The 24,735-nt window shown below is 44.6% G+C and overlaps 3 protein-coding genes across 8 annotated transcripts in view; 1 reads left to right on the top strand and 2 right to left on the bottom strand.

Moving 5' to 3' along the window:
* Positions 1-12,246, top strand: part of FAXDC2 (fatty acid hydroxylase domain containing 2) — a 47,974-nt gene extending 35,728 nt beyond the window's left edge. For both annotated transcript variants that reach the window (XM_063120916.1, XM_063120915.1), the window contains 2 exons: positions 8,406-8,572; positions 11,616-12,246. In XM_063120916.1, the coding sequence (XP_062976986.1) occupies positions 8,406-8,572; positions 11,616-11,772 (324 nt within the window). In that variant the 3' untranslated portion in view covers positions 11,773-12,246. The remainder of the gene's footprint in view (positions 1-8,405; positions 8,573-11,615) is intronic.
* Positions 12,247-16,728: 4,482 nt separating this feature from the next.
* The window catches only part of SAP30L (SAP30 like), a 315,105-nt gene continuing 307,098 nt past the window's right edge, over positions 16,729-24,735 (bottom strand). Inside the window, exon 5 of the transcript XR_010025215.1 lies at positions 16,729-16,742. The gene's annotated coding sequence lies outside the window, so the exon portion shown is untranslated. The remainder of the gene's footprint in view (positions 16,743-24,735) is intronic.
* The window catches only part of LARP1 (La ribonucleoprotein 1, translational regulator), a 91,826-nt gene continuing 84,047 nt past the window's right edge, over positions 16,957-24,735 (bottom strand). For all 5 annotated transcript variants that reach the window (XM_063120909.1, XM_063120911.1, XM_063120912.1 and 2 more), the window contains exon 19: positions 16,957-22,925. In XM_063120909.1, coding sequence (XP_062976979.1) covers positions 22,701-22,925 — 225 coding nt within the window. In that variant the 3' untranslated portion in view covers positions 16,957-22,700. The remainder of the gene's footprint in view (positions 22,926-24,735) is intronic.

Here is a 24,735-nt window from a genome sequence, read left to right as displayed (position 1 = left end):
GGAACAGACATCTGTGTGGCTTCTCTCAATAAAGCCCTTGCATACCCGCTCAAGTTTGACAGTTTAGGGACATGCCACCTGGCCTGTTCAGCCAACACACTAAGCTATGGTTAGGCTGCTAATCCTTTTGCAGCAAATAGTTAGCGTGTTTAAACCATTGTTATGTAGCCATGATAGTTAGGAATGGTTGACACAAGCTAAATTATTATTATTATTATTATTATTATTATTATTATTATTATTATTATTATTATTTTATTTATATAGCACCATCAATGTACATGGTGCTGTCATGGAATAGTAGAGTTGGAAGGGACCTTTAAAGGCCATCGAGTCCAACCCCCTGCTCAGTGCAGGAATCCACCCTAAAGCATACCTGACAGATGCTTGTCCAGCTGCCTCTTGAAGGCCTCTAGTGTGGGAGAGCCCACAACCTCCCTAGGTAACTGATTCCATTGTCGTACTGCTCTAACAGTCAGGAAGTTTTTCCTGATGTCCAGCTGGAATCTGGCTTCCTTTAACTTGAGCCCGTTATTCTGTGTCCTGCACTCTGGGAGGATCGAGAAGAGATCCTGGCCCTCCTCTGTGTGACAACCTTTTAAGTATTTGAAGACTGCTATCATGTCTCCCCTCAATCTTCTCTTCTCCAGGCTAAACATGTCCAGTTCTTTCAGTCTCTCTTCATAGGGCTTTATTTCCAGACCCCTGATCATCCTGGTTGTCCTCCTCTGAACACGCTCCAGCTTTTCTGCGTCCTTCTTGAATTGTGGAGCCCAGAACTGGACGCAATACTCTAGATGAGGCCTAACCTGGGCCTAATAGAGAGGAACCAGTACCTCACGTGATTTGGAAGCTATACTTCTATTAATGCAGCCCAAAATAGCATTTGCCTTTCTTGCAGCCATATTGCACTGTTGGCTCATATTCAGCTTGCAGTCTACAACAATTCCAAGATCCTTCTCGTTTGTAGTATTGCTGAGCCAAGTATCCCCCATCTTGTAACTGTGTCTTTGGCTTCTATTTCCTAAATGTAGAACTTGGCATTTATCCCTATTAAATTTCATCCTGTTGTTTTCAGCCCAGCGCTCCAGCCTATCAAGATCACTTTGAAGTTTGTTTCTGTCTTCCAGGGTATTAGCTATCCCACCCAATTATGTGTCATCTGCAAATTTGATAAGTGTTCCCTGCACCTCCTCATCCAAATCATTAATAAAAATGTTGAAGAGCACTGGGCCCAGGACTGAGTCCTGCGGTACCCCACTCGTTGCCTCTTCCCAGTTTGAGAAGGTTCCATTGATAAGTACTCTTTGAGTCCGATTCTGTAGCCAACTGTGAATCCACCTAATAGTTGTTCCATCTAGCCCACTTTTAGCTAGTTTGTTAATCAGAATGTCATGTGGTACTTTGTCAAAAGCCTTGCTGAAGTCAAGATATATGACGTCCACAGCTTTCCCATGGTCCACAAGGGAGGCTACCTTATCAAAAAATGAGATCAAATTTGTCTGACAGGACTTGTTCTTGACAAATCCATGTTGGCTTCTAGTGATCACCGCATTGATTTCAAGGTGTTTACAGATAGACTCCTTCATAATCTGCTCCAGAATTTTCCCGGGGATGGATGTCAGACTGACTGGCCTATAGTTCCCAGGTTCCTCTTTTTTGAAGATAGGGACAAAGTTAGTCCTCCTCCAGTCGTCCGGCATCTCACCCGTTTTCCATGATTTTGCAAAGATAATAGACAAAGGTTCTGAGAGTTCTTCCACTAGCTCCTTCATTACTCTAGGATGCAGTTCATCGGGCCCTGGAGATTTGAACTCATTCAAGGAAATTAGGTGTTCTTTGACCATTTGTTTATCAATCTCAAACTGTAATCCTGCCCCCTCAACGTCTGCTTCACTTTTTCCAGGGGGGTCATAGACCCGCTTCTGGGAGAAGACTGAGGCAAAGTAGGAATTGAGCACTTCAGCCTTTTCTTTGTCATCTGTTATCAATTTGCCATCCTCATTAAGCAGTTGAACCACCATTTCTTTCCTCTGTCTTTTACTACTCATATATCTGAAGAAAGCCTTTTTATTGCTTTTAGCATCCCTCGCTAATCTCAGCTCATTCTGAGCTTTAGCCTTCCTGATGCCATTTCGGCACTTCTGTGCCACTTGTCTGTACTCTTCTTTTGTAGCCTGGCCTTCCTTCCATTTCCTATATGTATCCCTTTTTGTTTTCAGGTCATCTCTAAGCTTTTTGTGGAGCCACATTGGTTTCCTCTGTTGTCTTCTATCTTTTCTCCTTATTGGAATTGTTTGTAACTGTGCCTTTAAAATTTCCTTTTTTAAATACTCCCACCCATCATGCACTCCTTTTCTCATTAGGCTCATTTGCCATGGGACCTTACTTATCATAGTTCTGAGTTTATTAAAATCAGCTTTCCTAAAATCCAGAGTACGTGTATGGCTACACTCAACTTTTGTCTCCTTCATAATCAAGAATTCAAGTACGACATGTTCACTTTCCCCCAGAGTTCCCGTAACTGCCACTTTATCCACTAAGTCATCCCTATGGGGGAGGGGGGTGGCTCAGGTCTGATTCCTTGACATGAATGGGCTTATCTGTCCTCCTTTCTTTGTTGAAAGAAAGTATCAAGTAGGGGTGTGATCCGCTTTGCTTAGAATCGGAGAAGCAACAGTGAACCAGGGGGCTGGAGAAGCATGGCGAAGAGAAGCGACCATAAGCAAATCGCTTCTCTTTTCGCGGAGCACTCCGCCCGCCATTTTGGATTTTTTCGCCCATAGGATTGCATTGCGGAAAAGATTAGTGGATAACTTTTTTGTTTTTCAAGCTATTTGAAACTTGCTGTGCTTAGAGAGTCATGGGTGGGGGCCATTTTGAGCCTATTTTCAGCACTCTGTGTGCTGCGGTTTGCTTGCTATTAGTTTGTTTAGAATGTTAAAAGCGGGAGGGGGTAAGGTTTTTTTTAAGCGATGACAGGCAGATTCAACTCCCAATCCTGATGAGAAGTGATCACCTCATGAAGCATCCTCCAATCCCAATGTTAGAGGGGGGACTAAGGCAGAGCTACCCTGAGACCTTTTTCCTTTCTGTCTCTTTGTGGGGTTGGTGTTAGTGGAGAGAGGAGTTAGTTCTGTGTTGCTGCTGTGTTTGGACTTGGAGGAGATATTAGGATTTAGCTTGGGTTGTGTGTGTGTGTTTGTTTCTGACTGTTTGCTTAGTTTGCTCTGTGTTTTTCCCTTACTTTGATTTTATATAAACTTAATTTTTCATTTTTGGAGTGTTTGTTTGTTTGTTTGGTTGCAGGCAGCAACAGCATTAATGCCATTAGAGGAGGAGGAGGAGGAGAAGTATCCCCAACTCCTTCATTATTGTTTGAGGCCATGAGCCCGCTGATGGACCTGTCTCCAGACCTCCTAGACGAGGTCCTCAGCACAGTGGAGGAACAGGAGGAAAAGGAGGCGGTCCTCAGCAGCAGGCTGAGGCTCTCTCCCCAGTCTCATCTCTACAGAAGAAGACACTTGGCACGTTCACTTTGCTGCACATAGTTCCAGTTCAGTTGGGTGCTCCTGTCTGAAATCATAGCTTTGAGAAACTACCTCACACTGCAAGTCATGGCAGTCATTGACTTCACCACAGCCACTACTTTGGTTTTGGGCAATTGGTTTTGCAACGGGACTTAAGCTCCAGCAGTGCACTGGTTGTCCTTTGGATCGTTCTGCAAGTTGGGTGCTCTTGTGCATCCTCAGCACAGTGGAGGGGCAGGAGGAGGAGGAGGAGGCGGTGGTCCTCCAGGATGTGGGTGATGAGGAGCAGCAGCTGGCTGAGGCTCTCTCTCCAGCCTCATCCAACTCCTCTTCCTCTTTCTGCTGCATCGCTGAGCGTAGTTCCTGATGGTCAGTTCAGTTGGGTCCTCCTGTCTGGAATCATGGTTCTGAGAAGCCACCTCACACTTCAACCCCTGCAACCCATTGAACTCAAGTTCTTCAAGTTCCCTTGACAGAAGATGAATGCCATGTCGTCGAGATTCATGGCTTTGAGAAGCCACCTCACACTTCAATTCATGCAACTCATTGACTTCACCTGTGCTTTGGCAGTGGGCTGCTTTTCACTTGTATCCCTTCCAGCAGGAGCACAGGCCAGGCACAGGCTCTCCACGCCGTGGTTGGGCAGAGACCCTCCCCAGCCACCTGGAACAGGAAGTAAACTCCAGCAGTCCACTGGTTGCCCTTTGGAGAGTTCACTTAGCTCTCTTGACAGAAGATGAATGCCACGTCGTCGAGATTCATGGCTTTGAGAAGCCACCTTACAATTCAATTCATGCACCTCATTGACTTCACCTGTGCTTTGGCAGTGGGCTGCTTTTCTGCAACGGGAACAGGAGGTAAACTCCAGCAGTCCACTGGTTGCCCTTTGGAGGGTGCTGGCTGAGGATTGATTTTTCCAAGTCATCCAACACTTCCACTTTGCACATTACTGCAACGCTATACACTTACAGGTGGATCATCCAGCAACGTTAATGCTCCAAGCCACAGTGTGGTAGATGCCTGCATCATCTTCCACACTCAACATAACTGCTTCAATAAGCTGTGCAAAGTACCAGCTCCTTTGTGCCCACTTGCCAATGCCCACCTCTCTGCCTGCCTACCAGTCAATGCCCGCCTCTCTGCCTGCCCACCTGCCTGCCAGCCAATGCCTGCCTGCCTGGGAGCCGTCCTTGTGAGGTAGCTGGATCTGCTGGGACTGACTCCCCCAGAGATCTATGGCTTACTTGTGCAAGGTACCAGCTCCTTTGTGCCTGCCCGCTCGTGCCCACCTCTCTGCCTGCCTGCCTGCCAGCCAGTGCCCACCTCTCTGCCTGCCTGCCTTCCTGCCAGCCAGTGCCTACCTGCCTGGGAGCTGTCCTTGTGAGGTAGCTGGATCTGCTGGGATTGACTCTCCCAGAGATCTATGGCTTACTTGTGCAAGGTACCAGCTCCTTTGCCCACCTGCTTGCCTGCCAGCCAATGCCCGCCTCTCTGCCTGCCAGCCAGCCAGCCAATGCCTGTCTCTCTGCCCGCCTGGTGCCTGGGAGCTTTACTACATGATGGGCTTTGTGGTTCAACCCCACAAGCCTCCAGCATGCTTGCTCCCAGTGCTGCCTGTCCTCCTCTGTGCCCGCCTCGCAGGGATGGTTTGTGCGTGTCTTGCTTTGACTCAGGGGATAAGTCCTTCCTACGCTCACTTAGACTTTTTGAAGTTCCAAATAAATTTTTCAAGTGTGGAAGAAGATTCATATTTTAGGTTTATCTACTCTCCAATTCATGGCATGTTGGGATGTCCTTTGAAATGGCCATAAATAAAGAAAGCCCATTGAACTGTCTGCAGCTTTAAAAATCCGTGAGGTACTGGGGTGTTGGATTTTCAAAAATCCCCCAATAATCAGGGGATGCTTGGATTTGCTTGAGGCTTGGCATGCATGTGTATACATGGATAAGCTGTCATGGTGCCTAATTTGAGGTTTCTAACATTGAAATTGATGGAGTTCTAGCATGGGATTTGAATTGGGGCGAGTTAAGAGAAAAACCCCGCCAAAGATCAGGGGATGATGGGATTTGCTTGAAACTTGCCATGAATATGGATCTAGATGGCATCTGTGAGGGTGCCCACTTTAAAAAAAAATTCTGTAAAAATGTCAGAGTAAATCCCATTTCTGAAAATGGGGTGTCGGATTTTCAAAAATCCCCCCAAAATCAGGGGATGCTTGGATTTGCTTGAGGCTTGGCATGCATGTGTATACATGGATCAGCGGTCACGTTGCCTAATTTGAGATTTCTAACATGAAAATTGACGGAGATATCGAAAGGGGTGTGAATTGGGGTTAGGGGTGATGCTTTAAAGGTTAAAAAACCCTGCCAAAATTCAGGGGATGATGGGATTGGCTTGAAACTTGCCATGAATGTGAATCTAGATGGCATCTGTGAGGGTGCCTGCTTCCAAGTTTTTATCTGAAAAAATGTCAGAGTAAATCCCATTTCTGAAAATGGGGTGTCGGATTTTCAAAAATCCCCCCAAAATCAGGGGATGCTTTGGATTTGCTTGAGGCTTGGCACGCATTTGTATACATGGATAAGCTATCATGGTGCTGAGTTTGAGGTTTCTAACGTTAGCAGAAAAAAATGCAGGCATTTTTGGATTTCAATGCAAGTCTATGAGGGTGAAAGTGGAGCTCCGATTCAGATCCGGAGCTCCACAGTGAAGCAGAGCAGACCATAGGCGGATTGCAGCGGACCCAATCTGGAAGTTGCAAATCTGGACGAGAAGTGGATCGGGGGTCCGTCCACAGCCCTACCATCAAGTGAGCACCTTCCAGTTACTGGAGTAAATTCTATTGGCAGAAGTTGTGGGAAGCAAGGATGGTAGAAGTGAGAATTTTGAATAGGGCTGTGCACCTTCTTGGATTGTAATCCTGAATCTGAAGCAGATCAGGGTGAATTGGACCTCCCAATCACTGATCTGAGGGGGGTTGGGGGGTATTCGGATTGATCCGAAGCAGTTTGGATGGATCCATGTCGATTTGGATCGATTTGGAGATTCGGACACCATTTTAGGCCAAACCGCATTTTTTTCTCCAATAGACTTTCATTGGGGAAAAAATCGCCTATAACTTTATTTGTGAACATAGAAACTTGAAACTTGGGAACTTGAAGATGTCCTCGTGTATGTCATGTGTGTTAATTTTCAGTCAGATATGTTCAGCTGTTCTGTTGCTATAATTAAAAAAAAAAACTTTAAAGAGGGAGGGGGAGGAGTTTTTTGGGGGGTGATTGACAGCTTGACTTGCCAGTCATCCTGAAGCCTCTAGCACTGTATCCCCCAATCCTGCTCAAGTGTCCAGCAGCCACCAATCACAATGATGGAGGAGGGCTTAACGAGGGAGGGGTCAGCAGAGATCTTTCGTCTTTGTGGGTAGAGACTTAGAAGGAGAAAGACTTTTTTGGAGCTCTGTGTGTTGTTGTTGCATTTAGAAGGTGTTTGGTGGATTTTTGCTTAGGTCTTCTTTCTTTAACTTTCCCTGTTCTCTCTCTCTCTTTAGCATTTAATTTTATTCTGCTCTTTATTATATAAACTTTAGTTTGTTTGTTCTATTCCATGTGTGTTTGTTTTGTTCCCTTCCTCCCCTCCCCGTTGTTCCAGCCAGGTGCCCTTTGTGTTTGTCTTGAGTGTCTTTCCATTATAAAAAACCAAAAAAGTATATTTTAAAAATTTGTATCTTATCCTCTCTCTCTCTCTGTGTGTGTGTGTGTGTGTGTATGTGTTTGTGTGCGTGTTCAGTCATTCTTGTGTCTTAAAAAACCTTTTTAAAACATATATAAAAATAATTCTATCCTGTGTGTGTGTGTGAGTTGGTGGGCTGCCTGTGTTATGCAGGCTGTGTACACAAGCACACAATTTGTCTTGGCAAAGCAGCACACAAACACATATATTATAAATATAAACTTATCCATCCCTATAACTACCTATCCTCCAATTAAGGGGATGCCAAAGCAAAGCATCCCTCCCTGTCTTTGGTTTGGCACCAGTGTGCCCACCTTGCTGGGTTGGTTTGCATTTTTAGGCTTCACGATTGAAAATAGACACACTCTTGGGCTCACTGACTTCTGTGCTCCTCAATCATCATTGATTGCTGCTTCTGACTGAGTCTGTGACTGCCTGTGTAAAGCACTTGCACAGGTGACTAGTATTACGTTCTTCTGCTTTGCGTAGCCACTAGCCACATTCTCAGTGCTGTACCTACCTAGTCCCTAACTTACAGTCCTTCACTGCTAACTGGAGTCTGAATGGGAACACCCTCAGGCTCTGCTAGCCCAGCTTTTACAACAGAAAATAACACTGAAGGGGAGATTGATTTGCACTTCAATAGATAGTGTCTGATCTTCTCTTGAATACACAGACTTTCTCGCTTTGATAAGGGAGACTGCTTGAAATGTTCCTTTGAAAAATCCAATTTTAAAAAATTAATTGCAACAAAACCTGTGAACAGACCATTCTAAAAATTTCCACAGATGTCAACCATGAATCCATCTGTAAGCTCAGAAAATTTCATGTTGCTATCTTGTAAAATGAAAAAGTTATAGGCATTTATTTTTCCCAATGGAACTCTATGGAGAAACACATCCGAATCGCGATTGGGAGGTCCGAATCTTGCCTTGGATTGGGCCTGATTCGGAAGGTACAGATCAGGCTCTGAAGCAGATTTGGGGGGTGTCCATGCACAGCCCTAGTTTTGAACCTAAGCTGCTGAAATGTGGTACTCAAAGCTCCACCAACCTCTCTTCGGAATATTTTCTGTGACTCTTGGCAAAAACTACCTTAGGAGTTTGCATATGTTCACCATTCTGAGTTTTGCATTTGTATTCCAGTTTGTCAATATGTTACCTTTGATCATCGGCCCAGTCCTTCTAGGATCTCACGTTATTTCAATCATGGTGTGGCTCTCTCTTAGCCTTATGGTTACCACAGCCGCACACTGTGGCTACCATTTTCCTTTCGTGGGCTCATCGGAATTCCATGACTTCCATCATCTCAGGTAATTCTATTTCTCTGTCTTATGGGCTGCATTTTCATTCACTCACTCACATGATGTGGGTTGAGTTAGGGAAAATAGCAAGGAGAAGGGTGACATGTAACGTTTTCATGTAATCAGCAGCAATTCTTATGGCCATCCCATTGCACTCAAGGATTGAAGGCTGGAAAAGTCAGGTTGCTTACCCATAACTGTAGTTCTTCAAATGGTCCAGGTTACCTGAGAGAGCGCCTTCTCCCTCACCAAACTGCCTAGACACTGAGGTCATCGGAAGGTATGCTCCTGGTGGTTCCACATGGTCCTATGGCCCGATTGGAGTCCACCAGGAGAAGGGCCTTCAGCATGGTGGCCCCCTTCTTATGGAACTCCTTGCCTTTGGAGGGTAGGCAGGCACCAACATTGTATAGTTGTTGCTTGACCCAGGTGATACTGTTCCCAGAAGCTTTCCCGGAATAATTGGCTGTGGTTTAATCTGTACCTGTTCTTTTAAAATATTTATTTATTTTATTTATTTATCATACTTATACCCCACTCCTCAGCCAAAAAAGGCTCTTGGAGCGGCTTACACTTAGCAAAAAAGACAGTATTAATGTATTTTTAATGCTTTTATTATTTTACTTCATTTGTTCACCACTCTGAAATCCTCAGATAGGGAGTGGTATAGAAATATTGTAAATAAAGAAATAGTAAATAAATCTGTGCATTCACACATATGGGGTTCTGCAGAGCCTCAATTTGGAAAAGGTCTATAGATGAGGCATTCCACTGTCCCAGTGCGCATGTCCCTAGAGGGTTCCCACTTATTCCCTAAGTTCCATCACTGTAGCTTCCGAACCAGGAAGGAACATCTTCTGTACCTAATATCAAACTCGAGTATGGCACTTAAGAGGGGGTTGGTCACGTGAATGTATAGATGACTATTCAAAGAACTACAGTTACAGGTAAGCAACCTGCCTTTCTTCTTCATGGTCTCTTTGCATCACACATATGGGTGAGTAGGAAGCTGGCTTACTGGAGGTGGATCAATGTAGCTAGCAGTGGTTGGAAATCCCGGGTGGCTACTGGAGGGAGAATGACACATGTGCCCTCATCATCCAGCAGCCTTGACATCAAAGATAAAGGCTGATGGTGGTACCTATGGGTGTTTTAGTTGTAAGAGGCCAGATGTGGTAATACTAATGTTGACCATGAGAATGGAGGAGTGGGAGAGAGCGATAAACACCAGTGATCACGGCCAGTCCTGATCTGACTCTGCCAACTTTTAGAAGTATTTTTCTTCTTATAAAGGCAGGAGACCAGCCAGTTTAGAAGCCTTAGCTTTCTTTGTAAGCTTTTTGGCCAACAAAAGCATCAAATATCACCCCAGGGCCTGTTCTGCTTAGAGACACTTGCCTTCAAGTTTGAGTGTGACGCTGAGGCGATTCCAACCTGACATTTGTACAGGCTTTGGCTGGCAGTAATGCCCCAGGGAGAAATTAGATGACTGAGCCATCGAGATTGTAGGCTCCTGAATTGCCTCAAGCGCCTTCCTCCACAAGACAGCCCTTCAATCAATCAGAACAATTTGTCCTCGCCTGCTAAGTAAATGGGCCTGACAATGTGGGCAAGATTCAACAACATGCCCCTCTTCCAGACAGAAAAGGCAGAGCGAGTGTCCATCTGTCAGCAACAACTTAGTCCTGCAGAGGGCACATTTATGAAAAGGAGCCTTGAGGACTATATAACCTTTGGGCAATTGCCAGACTGGAAAGAAAGAAAGAAAGAAAGAAAGAAAGAAAGAAAGAAAGAAAGAAAGAAAGAAAGAACTCCAGATGAGATAGAAATATACAATAAAAATCTCAGCTTTCATCACTATCAGTGAACTGATCACTAAAGTTCCCTCATGAGGCTACCACAATGGTGGCTGAAAGAGAACTGAGGGAAAAAGCAGGAACCAGCTAGAGACACGGCTTTTGGAGGGATATTGCCAATGAGGTCACAGAATTATCTTAACATTGCTCCTATGTCGTCATTGGTAAGTTTCAAAAAACCAGACAAGCTAGGTGAGCAGGTGGAGTCACCCCAGGTTAAAAAAAAAAAGTCTGGAGTGAAGGAAAGGAGGGGGGGGCTTCAGCAAGTGGGTAGATTTGTTGGCTAGTGGGTGGATGGGGGCCCATTGGCAGCACTGTGCTGACAGCACAATAGAGTCTGGCCCTGAACAGTATTTAGTTATTGTGATTAGTGGTTATTGATTTAGTTATTGAGAGGCTCATCCCCTGTAAATTTCTCTACTCTTTAAAACCATCCAAATTAGTGGCCATCACTACACCTTGTGGTAGCAAATTTCATAGTTTAACAATATGCCACCCACCCCAGTTATCCTAACATACCTTCAGGAACACCATTTTTTGTTTTTGTTTTGGAAGGCTAACAGTACACAGCTGTTTACTATAGCTTTGGAGTGATTACTTTCAGGTACAAAGCAGCTGCAGTTCGCATGAGTGATCTGCTGCTGCCAGAAATGGTGTTGGTAAATGATAGTACCATGTTCCTTATAAGCTACTTGTATCCATAATAACTAAGGTCCACATTACCTGTTAGTTAAATGTGAAGTTCAGCCTTTTTGCTACTTGGTGTGCTTAAACTTTCTACTTTAAATAGTAGTTGCAGTGATCTTGACAAAACATTACCTCTTCCCTCAAATTATTTGTTGAAGAGTTGGCTGTGATCAACAACTTCTCAACCAAAGTAAATCACTGCTTTGGTGGTGGGAGGGACAATTTGAAAAAGGATCATGGCACAGGGTACACGTTTAAAACCATCCCTGACCCCACGGATTCAATCCTGATTGCTACCACCCTACCCCCAACGCACTTCAGAGCAGAGCATGTACTTCAGAGGCACATTTTGTCCACCTTACTGAGCCACTATTTTGTACCTGTTTCAGGGTCAGTTGAATTTAAGAAAACTGAATTCTAGTTAAAAAAAAAAAAGTAGATCCTGCAGACCTAAGTGCTACACCATAGTTACTACTAACTTCCAGATTTTTTTCCCTGTTTTTCTCCAGATTCAATCAGTGCTATGGGATGCTGGGGTTGCTGGACCACCTGCATGGAACAGACAAATTATTCAAGCAATCAAAGGCCTATAAGAGACACTGTGTCCTGTGGGGCTTCACACCACTCACAGAAAGCATCCCTGATTTCCCCAAGAGACTAGAATGATCCTTCCTGAAGTGCAGCTTACTTCCTTGTCTGTCATCCAGATAAGCACAAGAATCAGAGGATTATATCAAATTTCTAAGGAAGCACTTGATCACTGAGAGATTGTACAAGTTTCCATTAGGAAGACACAGTGCTCAGCCTACACTATGACCTTTGAAAGGAATCAAGATGACATTCATGCCACCTCCTTGGCTCCTCCTCCGGCTTGAATTTCCCAGTCCAAGTACTTGCCAAGTCAAGAGGAAAACCCGGTCTGGAAGGACAACAGAAGACAATATGAAGCCACGTTCCCCCTCCAAAGTAACTGAGCCAGGCCTCAGTAGGAGATTGGGACAATGACCAAAGGATGTTGTAGGAAAACCTTTACTGAACTAGTCAACAAATGAGGAAGCAACACCAAGTAGCAAAAAGGTGTAATGAAATAAAGTATGAGTTTATAAGTGAAGTAAGCAATAAAGTGTACCTGGAGAAGCACTAGAGAGATCTCATTCAATTTCCATCCTGTAATGAGCAAGAATGGGTGGGGATTGGAGCTACTATGGGAGTAGTCAGGGAAAAACAGCTCACAGTGTCTGAATTCGGATGACTGCAGGGGGTGGCGGGGGAGTAATAGGAACAGAATGGGAAAAAACCGTTGATTAGTGTGTCATCCGAACTCAGCCAGCAAGTATAACAGCTGCATTTTCTCCTATCTTCTCCCTACAAGCTCCAAAGGTGTGGAATATACCAAAGCTATAGCAATACAGGGTGGGAGACATCAGAAAAGAAGGGAGAAAGACAGATTCATTGAGAAACAGCCCAAAGTATTAGCGAATGAAGGCCGCCTTGGCATCTAACCACTCCTAAATACTGTAATGAGTAACAAAAGAGTGATCCAAAGCCCACGTGGCTGCCCTACCCACCTCCTTCCAGGAAGATCTGGACTGAAGGGTCCATGTAGTGGAGGCCCTTCTAGTACAATGTGCTAAGACTCCTGGAGGCTGTTGTGATGCCTTATAGGACTCTGCAATGCAGGCCTCAATTCAATTTAATAAGGGAGGGGGCGAGGCACTCTTTTCTATGTTGTTACAGCCCCAAAAAATGAACAGGGTCTGAGGTATCCTAAAAGGCTTGTGCTAGAAAGGCTAGAGACTTTGGGCGAGTTTGGACAAGACAATAATCAACCATGTGTTAATAGTCTACTCCACAGTTGACCATTTTGGGGGTACTCCCCACACAACATGATAATAATCAACCGTGAGTTGACTATTAACTGTGCATTGACTAGCAAATTCCCCCCCCGTGCCCCCCCCTCTGTCCTCCCACTGAATAGTGGTGCTAGTTCCCATGAAAATCCCCCTTTCATGCTGGGCCCGCATGGTCAGTACTGGCAGCATGCCAGAGCCTGCACAGGTAGGGTGACCATATTTTGGAAACCAAAAAGGAAGACATCATTGCCAACACTCAAGGAGGCATGCCCATCCTGACATAACCTCCCCCAAGGGGGCATGGCCTTGGTCACATGCCTAATTTATTGAATTGTAAACCAGAATCTAAAAGACAATACAGTAAGGTATCATTGAGCATCTCTGAATCCTACAACTAAACTATTACTGATGTGAAATGCAATCAGAATTTGGAAAAAGAAGGGGCAGGATCATGACATCACCACTTCCCATGTTTATTTTACAAACACATCTCTCAAAAACAAAAGTGGGTTACATCACCATCAAAGAACTCAAATGCTAAGATTTCAGCAAGCTTTTTGACACACTTCCAATGACATCTTTGCAACCACAACGGCTAGAATCCTTTTTTAAAAAAAGAAAGCTCAGATTCTCAGGTGGCTGAACTTTGGGTCCAGCAGTATCACATTTTGCATTTCTGGCTATTATAAAAACAGGTCAAATCAACAGTCCAATTGCTAGTCCCCACCAGAGCAGACACGTTGAAGCAATGGAACTTAGATAAGTGGGGACTTACCAAGTTTCCATTGATTCACTGTGTCTACTCCAGTTGGGAGTAACAATTGGATCTAGGCCATTATCTCCCTTTCAATACAGAAACAGAATAAGGATGTTTCTCTAATGTGCAAACAGCATTACTATATGGAGGTTGCTTACCTGTAACCGTAGTTCTTCGAGTGGTCATCTGTACATTCACACTTTATGGGGCTCTGCGCCTGCATGGAACCTAGGTTGAAAACTTCCAATGGCTGAGAAGGATTTTTAAGCAGGAACTCCTCCCCCACCATCATGCGTATGTACACTGTGTTCCCACCCTATCCCTCAGTTCCTTGAGACCGCCGTTTCGATCTCGAACCTCAGGATAGCCCAAGCCTCAGTATCGACAGTGTTACTGACACTGAAATGGGCATGGGGGGCGGGGTAGTGTGAATGCACAGATGGCCACTCGAAGAACTATGGTTACAAGTAAGCAACCTGCATTTCTTCTTCGTGGTCTCTGTGCATCACACTTTATGGGGCGATTAGCGAGCTCACTTACCGGAGGCGGGTAAGGTGTCTACTGAAGGACTGATGAGAGCACAGCTCTTCTGAATTGTGAGCTGGATCTGGCTTGTATATCCAGTTTGTAGTGTCGAATAAAGGTCGACTGGGATGTCCAGGTAGCAGGGAACACCTCTGGCAAAGGCTGTTGACACTCCTTGGCGGAGTGGGCTTTAACCTGGGGTGGGAATTCCCTGCTGGGCACTCAATAGGCAAGTTGGATTGTTTGTTGACTCCATGCTGCTATTCGTTGTGACGAGACTGGGGAACCTTTTTTGGGTTCACCGTAACACATGAACAGTTTCTGTGTGGATCTGAAGGCCTGGGTTTTGGATTTGTAGAAAGCAATGGAACAGGAGGAGCGGAGCATGGCTCCAGCTCGCTGAGGGAGTCACGTTACCAGGTAGCGACCCCCTTGCACTGACACGTCTATGGAGCCCCACTGGGCAAGTGCGGCAGGGGTTTCTGCTGCTCTTGCCTCGTGACTCTGTAGGCATGAGAAAATGTCAACAGAGCCTGCCACGTGACCCAACAATCAATGGCTGTGCAAATAGTCATCTCTCCACACTGTTGATTATTTGTGTTGGTTATTCTAGCGGAAATAACCAACGATGGAGTGGAAAAGGCATGACGGATGACACAATAGGCAACGGTTGACTATTTAAGCAACACCTGACTATTTAAGCAACGGCTTAGTACTTGGTGAAAGGGGGTGGTGGAACCTGCTCCGATGGGAAGGCCTCTTTCAGCCCACGTAGACAGGACAGGACTGTGTCATCATAGTTTCAATGCTGTGTTGATGAGGGCCTCCAACATAGTGAGCATCTTTGAAAGGCTGGGGACTGAACCTGGGTCATTCTGCATTGGAGGCAGGTACTCTGCCACGGCCCGTTAAAAGGGGATATGCCTGTAGCGAGAGGCAGGCCAGGCTGGGGTGATATCAGCCTTAGACAAAGCCATGGTCCTTATTTCCGTGTGTGTGTGTGTTGTCTTTGACAGACTGAAGCCTAATGTAGGGCTGGAGCAGCAAGCAAAAGCTACTCCTGCATAGCTGGGTTCATTTCCCCTGTGCCATACTGGCTGTTTGGAAAGAAAGTTCAGGAGCAGTTGCCCATTCAGTTACTGCCCAGGCTTAGCCCTGCTAGGTCAGCCAGGAGGCTGCATCAGAATGTCCTCATGATTTTGAGCTAGGAACAAAGTCTGAACAAAGCATCATGGCAGGAGGCGGCACATAGGAGGCAGTGAGTAGTGCGTCTGAGGGAGGGAAAAGGGGTTTAGCAGCATGAGTGCCCGCTCCATCCCTTCCAAACTGCTCCCGGAAGACAGGAAACTGGCTCCCCTCTTAGTAGGGGAGTCTGGAGTCTGGTGCGGTCTGGAGGCTCTGGCAGGGCTGGTCCTTTAAAAGTGGGTGAGAGAGCCCTCCTGCCGGGCAGGGTGGACAGCCTTTCCCACTGAAAAAGAGCCAACTCGGGTCCCCTCTGAACTAGGGAGTGTGGGTGGCATAAAAACAGATGGGCCTTCCTCCAGCATGGAGGAAGCCTGGGGAGACCGAGTCCCTCTTAAATTGGTGGCGTGGGATGAGGGAGGCTACTTTGCTCCCTTTCAGGAGTTCCTCCCATGTTTCTCCTCTTGCAGCTTGCGAGCTCCAAAGACAACATCTGACCTCAGCAGGCAGAAGAGAAAGACTGGGGGATTCAGGCCAGAGGAGGAGCCAAGGAGGTGGTAACTGACCACCACAGAAGCCCAGATTATGACTCACATAAATTCACCCTAATCAAACCCAAAGAACCAAGAGCAAGGACTCTGAGGATTTACTTCCAATCTCAAGAGGAAAGCAGGTAGATGGTATCTTTTGGCCTCAGATAATCCACAATGGCACTGTTCGCATATAATAGCTGCTGCAACATTTGCTGGGAACCTTTCTGCAACCTTTTTGAATATTCAACCCTATCAGGCCAATCGAGGGATGCCATGTAACGTCTGAACCCAGGCACTATAGTTTAATTGTAATTAAACAATGACGATGTAAAATATTAAACAATACACTGCAAAATAAATCACACTTGTGCAGCACAACAGCAGAACCATAGAAAATGAGGAAAGGCAGAAATCTTTAGAAGGCCATGATGGCAGAGCCTAGAACTAATTTGAGCTTTATCATGCCCATCTCCTCGTACCAGGAAAAGAAGTACCTGTTTGGTGACTGCAGCGTAGGAGGTAAATGGATCTAGTAACCCATCTTAAAAACATTCAGTTTGTTTTATGATGGCCTGCATGCTTCCATGTTTCAACACAAACAAAAACCACACATGAAAAAAACCCAGTCCTAACACATAGAAAGAAAACAATTAATTCTGGGAGTTGACATAAAAGTTTCTATGCGAAATAAACTTTATTTTTTATGGAGGACCATTCAATCATGTTGAGTCTCCAGTTACTGTCTAAAGTAGCACAGGCAGATTTATTGCCTCTTGATTTTTCATTCTTTGGAAAACAGTCAAAGTAGTAATCTTGCTGAGGTGAGAATGCAACGAGACATTAAAACATGGAGTTGCCAATCTTGCTGGCATAATTTAGACCGACTTACCGTTGTTGTTATGTATCGTATCATCACTTCTCTCTGCCCTGCGTACTCCAGATCTGGCTGCAATTGGTGGAAATAGTCTCGAAGTAAAAATGAAAGAGTGCTAACCATATGGTCTTTTGAGGTTTTTATTTTTATACATTTTTTGTATTAAAAAGGAAAAAGCATAATTACCACAAATTACAAAGGACTAAAGCACTACTAGAATAATGAGTCACATCAGCCTGGAAAGCAGATACTCTGAATAATATTACTGTTTATAATACAGGCTCTCATTCAAGTATTTTACAAATTTTTTCCTCTTCCTTCCCCTCCCCCCTCCCCCAATGTGATGATGATCCTAGCACATGGGTTAAGAATTACATACCATTAACAGGAGATGGGATTGTGTACGGTGGGCCATATTAACAAGATCTTTCCCTCCCAGGTGATATATGGTAACAGTTGGTTTAAATTTTTCCCAAGAATAAATACAGCTGAAAGTGATTACAAACACTTCTGGGTGTTTGTTTGGTTTTTTTAGTAAAAATGGCAAAGGTCGGAGCACACGCAAATGGACATATACACGCACACACACAAACTTGCTCAGGGAGAGCAAGAATACCAAACAAACAGATGTTCTTTTCTACTGTGACTGAGTTATCAGACATCTATACAAAACAATCATTGCATCTTTTGCAGGTTGCTCATCCAACATTTTTAGCAGCTTAATACAGACTCCACACTAATGAAACTCCAATCCTCACCATTTAAAGCTCAGTGTTGACTTCTGAGTCACAGTTTCACAGGCTGAAAATCCCAGCCCTCATGGTAGTCCACTACTACAGGGACAAAGCCAACAATGAGAGAGGTTGAGGAGGATACAGCCATTCCTGTTCCGCAGCTGCAAAAAGCTCCTGCAACAGGAAGGCTTTGGTGGGCAAAAGTTTCTGCCGAGGCCATTGATATCCCTTAGCCAAGGAATGTCAGTGGCGCAGGCCACCCTGTTTGAACCAAGGTATATATTCTGGGAGGGAGAACAAAAAAATGCAGGAATCAATTCTGGGAGGGAGGATGAATAAATGCAAGAACCAATATCATCAAGGAAATAAATAAAAGGAGGGCAACAGAAGGCCAGACTTGGAAGAACAAGTCTAAAACCATATAGGAATGGTTAAGCCCATCCCCTTTTCATGCTTCCAATCATAGGGTGTCCTCATCACAGATACATCGGTCCTATGTTCAAGTGTCTTCAGAAAGTGAAAATGTAAACTAAGAGAAATGTTATCCTTAGAATTTCTTTTTTTTTTAAAAAAAAAAAAACTTTGTCCAAACCCATGTTACTGAGATGAAATTGCCCGCCACCCACCCACCCATAAAACCACTCATATATGAAATTGATTTAAAAAAATAACTGAGGCATTTAACAATGTTACTACCCATCCCTTCTAAAAACCTAGCTGATTTTTAAAAAGTTATTGACAAATCCAAGTTTTAGAAGAGGATCCATATGGAGAGATTATTATCGGCAGAGTCTGCTGCATTAACAGATTTGATTGTTTATGCTTAACCAAAAGAAAAATAAGCAAGGCATAAATGATGCCTCCCATCCCATCCCTCTACATATATATTTTTTAAAAAAACTGCATGGCAGAGTACTGAGGTTGCTGTGTCATGTGTTAACCAACCAGAAGCAAAATGGGCAAGTACATAACTTTGAAGAAACACAACTGCAAAGATGGGAGGAGGAGCAGGAAAGGGGTAAAAAGGGATAGGACAAAAACAGAGCACCAACACATAGTAATAAAAAAGGTCACTTTCAATGACAATCCTAAACCAGATTTCACACCCCTCCTTAAGACCTGGACGTAAGGATGTAAGGGCACCAGCTATCCAAAATGACAAGATTTTGCCTATGATAGAAAGCGATTTGCTTTCCCAATGGGAAACACAAGCTTTCTGTTTTTAACAGTAGCCTCAGGCATTAGGCAACAGCAGGTGGCTTCCAAAGCGCAACACAACTGAGAAACGCTCTTCCCAGGGGGTATTTACCACTGCATGCTATGAGAGCACAGGACACCTACGTCTGTTGAATTTAGTTAAGTTTGAAAACAAACTGAAACAGAATTGTTACAATGCAGGGAATTTCTTCAACATTTGTTTCTTCTCAAAGAGATATAATGGCAAGATCTGTCTTCTCTCCGGGAGAAACTTGAGCCAGAAACCATCTCTTCCCCATATTTTTATATACATATACATAAAAAATGGGGGGAAGGGAGAAAAGACTACCAATAGCCATGCAGAGCTACACAGTACTCCCTTAACAGAATGCAAGGTAACGAATACCATCTTTACAGGATCTATGCTGTACTCTTCTGGCACTGGGCAGTCAAGGCACTGGATAAGCACGCTAATGGCTACACGACCACAAGCACATGTTGCTACCACCATCTCAAGATGGTGCAGGAGATTCTGTGGCCTAAAGTCTCCAAAAGGCTAGACTTCCTCAAGTAGCAAGTATCTTCAGCTTGTCAAGAACAGCAGAAACAGGTCTTGTGATCCAACTTTGGGGACAGCCACTGAAGAATTAATGTGCCATTGTTACAGGGATTATGGTTCTGTGTCAGTCACTGTCTCTTCCTATAATCTATGTCCCTCCTTTAAGTGGTCTCCTAAACTTTGCGAGAATGCTCCTTTGCACCACCAGTAATAGCTCTTTCCTTTGCTCTCAAGCAGCATGTACTCAGAAAAGAAATGGTTCTGGAAGTTCTAAGAGGAAAGCTGTAAACTCCCCTGGTTAATCTTGTTAAAAAGCCTGAACACTTGCTCCTATTTCACAAGCAACAGTTCCTCCATACATGCTTTGCCTCATTTCATATCTGAGTTGTGAAGGTACAAGACTAGCATCCCAGTCCATTTGACTGTCCCTACAAACAGAAATCCTGCCATGTATAAAAATTTCAGCATGTAGAACTAGAGAAAATCAAAAGCCAGCAGCAGAAGTCCGGACAATTAATTCCATGTTAGCATGGCTCTGCTCTTGCAACAGCGAGCTCACAGTGAGTACTTTGCCACATCTCGTGGAACAGTGGAATGCTTGGTGTATTTTTTTTTTTTTTACTCATGCCTTTTAATGGTACACACAACACGCCAAGGGTCTGATATAACGCAGGGTCACAACTGATGCAGCAAAAGAAAAGAGAGCAGCTTGCCGCTATTCAGCCACACTAGAACTACAGGGCGTGCTTTAACTGCATGGTCACTCCAGACGGCTCCATAACAAACTCCCATTAACAGCATGCTTGACACAGCTAAAAGGCAATAACGTTAGCTAGACAGAACAGGCTGTAAGCAGTAAGCTCCCACCTCCTTAATTATCTACATCTGTAGTACCAAAAACACACCAAGAGGAGTGATAAATCAATGGCCCTACCATCACATCCCCTAAAGTAACAAATATTTGCTCCAAATAGCTAACTGCAGGGCATACAGTATCCTTTACTGACACAGGCCTCAAGACCACACCTTGCAGCATGTTAAAGATCTGAGCAACACGCCTGGAACACAAACTCTAAAACACCGTGTACTGAAGACATATTGCCCCCACTCCCCCCAAAATGGCCTTGGATACAAAGTAGCATGAGGTTATTCCTGTTCACCCTTCTGCAGCAACCTCCACACCTCCAAAAGTTGTGGGATCCTCTATAGCAGTCTTTCTAGGAGTTGAGAAGCAGTAGGCAGAGGAGGAATCAGCCTTCTACTGGAATTGCCTTCTACTCATGCATTATGTGGAGGGGGGGGGAAGGGAGAGAGAGAAGAGGATCATTTGGAGCCTAGCCATGGTGTGTGTAGAAACAAATAAATGGTATTGCACCCTTTTTGCCACCATTCATCCCTTTTGAGAGTCACATGACAAGCTGCGGTAGCACAATGGCCAAGTAATCTCAGGTCTGCCCTCCCCTCCTGAAGTCTCTGGTTTGCAGAATAGGGATAGTACACTAGGGAGGTAACAAAATACAGGAAACGACAAAGCAGGTTGCCAGAAACAAGTTGTCTGTACACATATGCTTCCATCTTCTGATGTTCACTCCCATAGCTCCAGTACCAGATGCTTTTAAGTGTTAAGAGCCATGCAGGCGTACATTGTGAATAGTCTCAGATTTAGTTCCAGCCGTTAACCCAAGAGCAGCCAAGTCAAGCATGGTGCTTTGTCTAAAGTTCTATGACACAGGATGAGAGGACATGAAGTGATTTCGTGATGCAAGACAGTCAAGGTGTCTGTAGCTAGGGAAGAATCTAAACAGCTGTGCCCTCCTTGGCTACATGGTTAACCCAGGGAAGGAAGGCAGGTTAGCATGCCAGTAATTAAAAAGAGTCTACAGAAAGGGAAGCCTGCATAGGAAAGTTAACACTTAGCAAGCCGCCTCTGATTTGGAAACTACCACACAAAAAATCCCATCTTGTTTGCTTTAAAGCTGATTTTTCTGTACACACATTCTTCAACCACATGTTAAGAACAAGGATACGCGCCTGTGGATCCTCTCTGTGCGTTACCCATTTCTTGGTAAGCCTGCCTGCCTGCCCTGGGATAGGAAGAATTCATGAGCTCAACAGGCTGGTTCCTGGCCTGCCCTGGTGGAAGAGGGAAGAAAATGGCAGTGCACCTGGAGGTCTGAGTGAGGCAATAGCGTGTGTAGTTGCTGTAGCAGGAAGGGCACTAGAACAGTTGATACATTTACGTCAGCATCAACTACACAAAAGCAGAAGTCTTAGACTTAAGTGCCCCAGTACCCCCTGCTCCAGAGATAAAAGTGTCCACGTGGTTTGAACCAACATTCACCTAGATGTCAATAGTACTGTTCCAGTCGATGCCGATCACAGAGCTGGGTCAAAGCGGAGATCGCCAGCAACTGCAGACAGGAGTCACTGAATAGGGGAAGAGAGACTTATCACAGCCTGGCCGAGTCCCAAGCAGATGCCATTTCCCAAATCTGCTCAAGAAGTCAGGGATGCCTCCAAGTTCCCAACTCCACAATAAGGCAACTTATTATTTTCAAGGAAGGAAGCAAAGAAAGACATTTTTTTTTAAACAAGGTTTTTGTGATTTTTGTTTTGTAAGAGAAAGCTGTTTTAAGCAAAGTCTCAGCATTCCTATGTGAGGGGAGACACTGTGCAAGTTTATGTTCTACCCATCACGCAAAAGGAACTGGGCGAGCCCAATGCAAGGTGGGGCCCAGCATTCGGCCAGGGTCCTTTGGTTGACTTCCAGTAGTCAGTCTATGATGGAAAGGTGAGCAGCGTAGGAGGAAGCCATAACAGAAGTGACACTTGTGATGGTGGGCAGAGGGACTCCTTGTGCATTGTCGTATCCGGAATGGGAGGAGCCTGCTGGGCTTGGAAAGCCAAAGGACCATTTCCAAATGGAACCATATTGTCCGGCCCACCCCTCCAGCTTACCAGGTGGGCTGCATAGTTGTTCAGAGTTCAGTGGGATGAGAAGGAGCTGGATTGCATGGGCTGCATGATGCAGAATTATTTTGGTTTATCCAAACAAACTTCTATCAATAATTTAAAACTTGATATATATATAATATAATATATATATATATTTATATTTATAAAAATCTCTCCCTTCCCAACCCTACCCCTGAAAGGCGCTAAGACGTGAAAATGTGAGGATCTGGCTCCGATCAATGACTTAAAATCACAGCGAGGAAAAGGATGCTTTCAACTTGGATCGCCATCTTGTTTTTCCAGCCAACAAGAGAAATCGTGTGCGCTGTAGTCTCCCACCTCCCGCAAGCAGCCTGGTCTTAGACACCCACATTCCATCTCCCTTGTGTGTCCCTGCCCCCTTTCCATGGGAAGTTCTGGCATGTCTACTTCCCCATTGTTTGAGTTTCCACAGTTGCTGTGGAAACTGCATGTGGCTGGCTCAGGTTTTTGGCATCCTCCTGCACAGGCTGGCTGGATGAGGTGGGGACTTGGCTGGATGGTGTCTGGCTGATTGGTTTGCTGGAAGACTGAGATGGGTATCGCTTTCTTCCATCTACTCCCAGTGCTGCTGGGTATCTCTTGTGGCCACCTTCTTCTCCTATAGGGGGCTGAAACAGAAAACATAAAAATTTAATGATGCAGCACTTGGGCATCTCTCGCAAGCATTCTTCATTCTGAATAATGTAAGCTGCTTCTTTTTTCTTTAAAAGTAAAGCTATCCCAACTGCCCAAATCCTGCTTATTCACCAAGTGTGCCCCTAAGCTGCTGCATGGGCCTATGATTAGGCTTCATGGATACTATTGTGTGGTAACTAACATCCCTCTAACAAGTTTTGTTTTCCAGTCAGTTCCTATAGGAGATGCCTAGGAAAAGCAAGGACAAGACCGGGGGGGGGGGGGGGATAGCTGGCACGAAAGCAACAACCTTAAGGTTGGTGGAGCCAACCTTAATAGTTATAGGTCTATCTATGCTTTCGCAACTGGGATCCTAAAGTTCTGTAAAAACCAACTCTCTCAAAACTCACAATCTTAGCTACAGTTTGGTGTCCCAGATTGAAAGGAAACTCAGATTCCTGCAGCTGTTCTATCCTAGATGGCTCTACTATTACAATCATGACATATCAACCTCAAGCTGCTGGTTGTTAGAGGGTGCAGGGGCACAATACCGAAATACTTGGTTTATATGGGGAATTCAGGTTCAAATGAAAAATGAGACCGGAGAATTCCAAAATACACAGTGAAAACAGGCTACAGAAAATGGGTAAGTACTTGAAGCTTTAGTTTTTTTTCTTATTCTCAAGCAAGCATAGCCCCCCCCTCCCCCATCTAGATTACGACCCAGCCTGGGGCAGGAGGGACTTAAACATCCCCTCCCTCGGTCCCAAACCAGATTGGGACCCCATGCCTTTAATTTAATTATCCACAACCGATCGTATTTTGGTCATTTAAATTGCAGGCACAGCCTCTCTGCCAGGGTCCTGATCTAGATCAAGCCCCCTGAGCTTACTTCAGAGTAAAAAACCAAGAGCCGTAGCTATTAGCTACTTCCTTCAAGGAACATGTAATCTGGCTCCTAGTGAGCTGTTGTTCTAATGAAGTAACGGTTTTACAATGAACATTCCAAAAGGTGTCCATTGTTGTATACTTGTTTTCAAGGTGTTCTCCCCCATGCTGTGAAGATCTGGCCAACATTCAATATTTCTGTAGGAGATATTCAAGAACAGCCTTTTTTTTTTATTTAAGTAATAGCTCCAAGATGCAAGTAGTTTCCTACTGGTCTAACATCTGGGTAATACTTTTTCTTCTAGTAAACTACAAATCTGATGAAAATAAAAAGGTAAACGGAAAAAAGAGACCCCTGGTAGTTTGTGGTAAAAAAGGATAAATTTTCTGAGGAGTCAGTGGCATACTGTATCGAATATGAAGCAGCTATAGGGAAGAAAACATTAATGAGAACTTCTTAGCTGCAAAAGCAGTTTTAGTACTAAATTCACCTCCCTAAGAGCCTGTAATATCATCCTCTTTGGTGATTTTAAAACAAAGATTACATAACCAATTGAGCTATAGGTGGACATTAAATTGGCATAGACTCATGGATACTCACCCTCTCTACCTAACTGCAATTGATCACTAAGCCAGTTGGGGGTGCTGTTACTTCACCTTTATTTGAGCTTCAATTAATCTATACTGTGACCAGCTATTTCCAGCCACATTACAGATTTGCGCCTGGTGGCCACTGGGAACATGCTTCGGAATTGAACTCCGTCTCCACACTAATTTATCTACCTCACTTTCCAGTTTGCAGCAACGGTATACTTTGCCATGATGTCCGAATTGGACGAATTGCAGTTAGCATAGGTCATATTGCGCCTCCAAACTGGAATTGCTAATCCAGTCCAAACCATGGTTTCCAATTCT

The sequence above is a fragment of the Elgaria multicarinata genome, chromosome 3 (genome assembly GCF_023053635.1).
Source record: "Elgaria multicarinata webbii isolate HBS135686 ecotype San Diego chromosome 3, rElgMul1.1.pri, whole genome shotgun sequence".
NCBI classification, from domain to species: Eukaryota; Metazoa; Chordata; class Lepidosauria; order Squamata; family Anguidae; genus Elgaria; species Elgaria multicarinata.
Note: the sequence above shows the minus strand (reverse complement) of the source record. Positions and strands in the feature narration are given on the sequence as shown.